A 6000-nucleotide genomic window follows, 5' to 3' on the forward strand; every position below is an offset into this window, starting at 1 on the left:
AGTTCCTTTTTCCATAGGTGACCATCCGTTTAGCTGAGCACCTATATGTAAAAGACTTTGGGGACAAGGAGCCGGGAGAGCTGTGTCAAAGCTCTTACATGTGTGCACAAGGCTGTGGAGTCAGCCTTCAGCACCGTAACGCAGGGGGACAGACAGGGATCGGTTTTAGAAGGATGTGGTCTGTCTGTCTTTAATGGTGCTCCGTCATAAGCTGGTGCTGGTGCTGAAAAGCTGCGGAGACTTAACCTTCACTTCTTTCTTCTACCCGATAGATTCCTCTCCCTTGATTGGATCATAAAGTTCATCAGAACCAGAATTTTTTTTTTCTTGTATACCGACATGTCACCAGTACCTAGGAAGTGTCTGGCCATAGTGAGTGCTCCCAGACATTTGTCAAACAAAAGAATACTAGAGTCCATTTAATGTTAGCATCAAAATGCCATCCCCTGTGAAATTCTTTGTGGAAAAAAATACCGAATCAAGTAATGTCAGGCAGTATTGTTCTCAGGAAGCAGAAGATAGATCCTTGAGCTAAAGCCAGCCTGGTCTGTATGATGAGTTCTAAGCCAGCAATGGCCTCACAGTTCAACCCAGGCTCAAAAACAAAGAAATTAACACAGCAAAAAGCCAAAGCAAATAAGCAATAAAATCATAGAGAAAGAAAGACAGACAGACAGAGAAGGAGAGAAAATCACCCATGAGAACCCCCAAACACTGGTGTGAGGTAAGAGTTCGGGCGCCGATGCACACAGATGATTGCTCTCCCTCCCCGGCTGGCCTCCGCCCTTCCCCCCTGCGTACACTGATGATACACGACTGCTCCCTGCTTTGGTTATGCCTTCGGGAATTGTGCAGAGCGTAAGACAAGGCAAGGGAATAGAGGCGGCTGGGCCCTGCTGCAGCTCCTCCTCTGGGCCTGCAAACCTGTGAGGCCAGCAATTCTCAGATCTCAGCGTATGCCGCTCCCACCATGGGTGGCACTATGGGCTTTCAGTCTTTGAGCTTGAGAAACGTTTGCCCTCAACCGTTCAAAACACTGCCTCAGTAGGCGGCCACAATTCTATTTAAACCTCAGTGCCAGGAGCCTCATAACTGTAGCTGAATATTACATAGTTTGCTAACAGTGCTGTGTGTGATCTTCAACTCAATTTTTAAAATATTTCTTTTTAAACTAGAGCCTTTTTGCTGATTGATTGATTGATTGTGATTGATTTTGGACTCAAGGTTTCTCTCTATAGCTCTGGCTATCCTGGAACTTGCTCAGTAGACCAGGCTGGCTTCAAACTCATAGAGATCCCCCTGCCTCTGCTGGGATTAATGATGCATTTCATTGTGACATTTACACACACACACACACACACACACACACACAAAATGTGTGTGTTTTGTTGTTCTCGCTTGGTGCTGGGTATTGAAGCTAGAATTTTATAAGTGGTAGAAATACCCTTTACCACTGAACCAGCACCCTAGTCCCCCCAACAATGCATGAGGATGTATGTTTGAGATAGGGTCTTGCTGTGTAGCACAGGCTGGTGTGGAACTTGCTACGTAGGCCAGGCTGGCTTCAAACTCTCAACCCTCTGTCCTTTGTCTCCCAAGGGCCAGGAGGCCCTGCTTGAAAAAGAATTTTTTTAATCTGAAAATAGAGGTAATGTTCTTTCTTTCAGGATGTCTATTTTTCCTTTCCTTGATTATATTAGATATGGGGTTGTCTCATAAGGAGGAGGAATTCTTCAGCCTTCACAATTAAAGATGACTGCAGTAGAAGCTTTGTAAACATTCTTGTATTTTAAGAGGCATTTAGAGTTTGATTTCTAGCTTGGACTTTTATCGTTATTCTTTATCTGCACATGAAGATTGCAGTGCCCAAGAAGGTGTGGATGCCTGCTTTATTAGGTACTTTTTAAAGGAGGTCATGGGTAGTGGTCTTTACTTAATTTAATTTTATGCTGTTCATAAAAAAGAAAGAACAACTTAGGTTTTACATCTAAGAAAATTGGATCAAGCGAGATTCAGCCAGTAAATAGACAATAGTGCGGTTTGCATGTAAACACTGGATAAGCCCTCGAGAGCAGGAGTGAAACCTGGCACTTGTGTCTCCGCAGCCAAACGTCTCAAGTCGAGCACCAGTTTTGCCAACATTCAAGAAAATTCCACCTGAAGCCTGCAAAACGGGACTGGACCGCACACCACGCCAATCAGTGGTTGGACCACAGCAGAGTGGAGAAGATGAGCCGTGATCTGACAAATCAAATTCTTAAGAATCGCTGGGCTGTGGACCTATAATTTATTCTGAATAAGGGTTCTCAAATTCCCTTTTCCTGAGCACCCCATCTTTGAAGATTTCTGTATTTTTAATTTTCAGACATAGCAATGTGACACATTTTAAGGTATATCTGTTACAGTAACAAGCGAGGGCTTTTGTTTGTTTTTACAAGAATATGAATGACTACTTGACACTTTTGATATATCCTTGCTAACAGAAATCCACAGAACAGAAACAGCTGAGTTGTGCCAGTTACACACTAGTCAGTCACTGGGAGCCAAGCCAGCTTTGAAAAGGAAATACACGGGGTTGGGGACTTAGCTCAGTGGTAGAGTGCTTGCCTAGCAAACGCAAGGCCCTGGGTTCAGTCCCCAGCTCCGAAAAAAAGAAAAAGAAAAGAAAAAAAAAAAGAAAAGAAAAGGAAATACACTTGCCAAATGGTAGCAGGCTCAATGATTAGCTTAAATGAATTCCCATTTCAGTATTATTGTATGTACATACATACACACACACACACACACACACACACACACACACCCCATACACACATACATATATATGTATATATAGTATATATTTAATATATCACACAGTAAAAGAATGTTCTCTAGTCCCCTGAAGTCTCTTTTGAAACCACTAACTGACTATAAACCTCCTTAACAGTTTTCAGGAAGTGATGCCACGCCATCCATTTATCTTTGTTACAGATTTACAGTAACTGGGTTTCTAACATGTCTTTTAGAAATACCGTTTTACGTCTTACTTTTGCCTTTATTTCATAAGTAATTAAAAAAAAATCACTGGACTGCTTAATTTTCTCTGAGGACAAGATGGATTCATTCATCTTAAGCCAGGGATTTGCATCGTGAATTTCATTAAGTTATTTGGCAACCTGTAAACTATCAGTAGTTCAAGTCATATGTGGCACGAGTGTGTCACGCCGTGTTTAAATCTGTGGTTTTTAATGAAAATCTCATGTTGGAATATTTGGAGAGTTAGGGAGAAACGGAAGACGAATACAAGAGTTTAAGTTCTAGAAAATAGACAATGGATGCTCACGGAAGACAGCCAGGTAGTCTATAGTGGAGATGACTGGGATAACAGGCTCAAACAGGAAGCCCCACCCCCGGAAGTCCCACCCCCACCCCCAGTTAAGGCAATGCATTTACTGTCAGGAAACTTCTCCTTTGGAATATTTCTAGCAGCCTTTAAAATGATGTTTATCTCAATGTCTTTCAGTTTTCTCTCTCAAGATAGAGAAGTTGATGGTTTTGTTGGTTAATTCGTTTGCCGGGTTCCCGGTGGAAACAGGCCTCGCTTTAAAGGTTGTGAATGGGAAGTGTCCTCGGGTTCAGCGGTTAAGAAAGTGTGACTCCCTTCACAGAGGGAGACAGGAGTGTTCGGGGACTTTTGTATGTTTACCACAAATACAGGCTGCGAGAGCTCTTCCGGCACTGTGTGACACAGGGTGTGTGACAACCGGATGATACCGTCCCAGCGTTCTGCTGCGATCTACCAGATGCGCCATGGTTCATTGTGTCGTCACTGTTCCTGTGGCTGTGACCAAGGGCACTGCCTTGATTTGAAGCACATGGTTGAGAGCCTTTGAAAGCCATCTCCACCAATACGCACAGCCTGCTTACATGTGCAAGGTTAGAAAAGTGACACATTTAAACTGAGAGCAGCGACTCCTCAGGCACCATTCAGTACTGTGTGTACAAACCATTGCTTTTGGAAAAGAAGCCAGAGAGTACTTTAACAGGCCAGCCATCTCTGGTCCTCATCAGGGCCTGCTCTCTAGAAGTCGGATCAGAAACAGACTTGAAAATGTGCCGAAGAATTTCATCTTAGGGTCCGACGAAAAATGTATATAGTTTCTGAGTCCTGAGACTCATGTGTGTGCACAAGAAAACCTGGTTTTCCCTTAGATTTTACAATAAAGGAAGTAACAAGAAAAATCGTAGTGCTGTAATTTAATCTTTATTCTCTTAATTTTATTATTATTATTATTATTATTATTATTATTATTATTATTATTATTGAGATACAGTCTCACTATGTAGCCTTGAACTCAGAGATCCACCTGCCTCTGCCTCCTGAGTGCTGGGACTAAAGGCCTGCACCACTACACCTTACTGTAACTGAACTGAGTTTTTAATTCATTTGAACAACTTGAGATCAAAAACTTAACATCATAATACTTATCTAATGAATAATTTTTCTGTGAATAAAGTATACCTTGGGTTTTTTGGTGTTGGATTTCACAGGTAAAAAAATATTTTCAAATCCTAACACACTCTAAAAGTACAGTATTGATGGAGGCTGAGCCTGGGGCCTTGTGTGTGCTAAGGTCTGTGTCACCCAGCTCTACTCTGCCTTTAACAATAATAACAAAGGTTACTGTTGCAGTAGCAGCAGGCTTTCTCTCTGTAGCCCTGACTGTTCTGAAACTCATTTTGTAGACCAGGCTGGCCTTGAACTCACAGAGATCTGCCTGCTTTTACCTCCCACGTTTAGGGACTAAAGGTGTGTCCCACCACTGCCCAGTCTCCTTTGTTTTTCTTTCTTTTTTTTTTTTTTTTCTTTTTTTTCGGAGCTGGGGACCGAACCCAGGGCCTTTCGGTTGCTAGGCAAGTGCTCTACCACTGAGCCAAATCCCCAACCCCTTTCTTTCTTTCTTCCTTTCTTCCTTTCTTTCTTTCTTTTTTTTTTTTTAACGATTTACTTATTTAATGTATATGAGTACACACTGTAGCTGTTTTCAGACACACCAGAAGAGGGCATCAGATCCCATTACAGATGGTTGTGAGCCACCACGTGGTTGCTGGGAATTGAACTCAGGACCTCTGGAAGAGCAGTCAGTGCTCTTAACATCTGACTAGCCTCTTCCTTTGTATTTCTTTTTTTTTTTTTTTTTTTTTTGGAGCTGGGGACTGAACCCAGGGCCTTGTGCTTCCTAGGCAAGCGCTCTACCACTGAGCCAAATCCCCAACCTCCTCCTTTGTATTTCTTAAAACATAAAAATAAAAAAAGAATTTAAGGCTGGAGACATGGCTCAGTGGTTAAGAGCAATCATTGATCTTGCTGATGGCTGGGGTTCAATTCCCAGCACCCACATGGTGGCCCACAACCACCTGTAACTCTAGTTTTAAGGGGTCTGATGCCCTCATCTGACCTCAGCTGGCATGAACCATACATAAGGTAGACATAAAGACTTGCAGACATGCAGACACACACACACACACACACACACACACACACACACACACACACTTGTATTAAAAATAATACAAGTAAATTCTTTAAAAATTTTAAGTGGATTAGTGTGTGTGTGTGTGTGTGTGTGTGTGTACACATGAGCACAGGTCCCTAATGAGGTCAAAGTCATTTTATCCCTGCAATTGAGCTGCACAGTGTGGGTGCCAGGACCAAATTCAGGTCCTCTGTATAAGCAGTCGGTGCTCTTAACTACTGAGCCATCTCTTCAACCCTATTCCTTCCTTTATGTTTCTTAAGGGTGCAAATTGCCACATAGAGAAAAAAGAAACAACAACAACAGCAAGAACAATAACAACAAACCTGTCCTGGCTGGTTTTGTGTCAACTCAAAACAAGCTGGAGTTATCACAGAGAAAGGAGCCTCAGCTGAGGAAATGCCTCCATGAGACCCAGCTGTAAGGCATTTTCTCAATTAGAGATCAAGAGGGAGGACCCAGCCCATTGTGGGCGGTGCCG

At 42.6% G+C, this 6000-nt stretch overlaps 1 protein-coding gene across 3 annotated transcripts in view; it reads left to right on the top strand.

Moving 5' to 3' along the window:
- Ostm1 (osteoclastogenesis associated transmembrane protein 1) overlaps positions 1 to 4224 on the top strand; it is a 115553-nt gene extending 111329 nt beyond the window's left edge. For all 3 annotated transcript variants that reach the window (XM_039099031.2, XM_006256577.5, NM_001029925.2), the window contains one exon: positions 2106 to 4224. In XM_039099031.2, coding sequence (XP_038954959.1) covers positions 2106 to 2161 — 56 coding nt within the window. In that variant the 3' untranslated portion in view covers positions 2162 to 4224. The remainder of the gene's footprint in view (positions 1 to 2105) is intronic.
- Positions 4225 to 6000: the final 1776 nt, after the last annotated feature.

Source organism: Rattus norvegicus, chromosome 20, assembly GCF_036323735.1.
Source record: "Rattus norvegicus strain BN/NHsdMcwi chromosome 20, GRCr8, whole genome shotgun sequence".
Classification (NCBI taxonomy): Eukaryota; Metazoa; Chordata; class Mammalia; order Rodentia; family Muridae; genus Rattus; species Rattus norvegicus.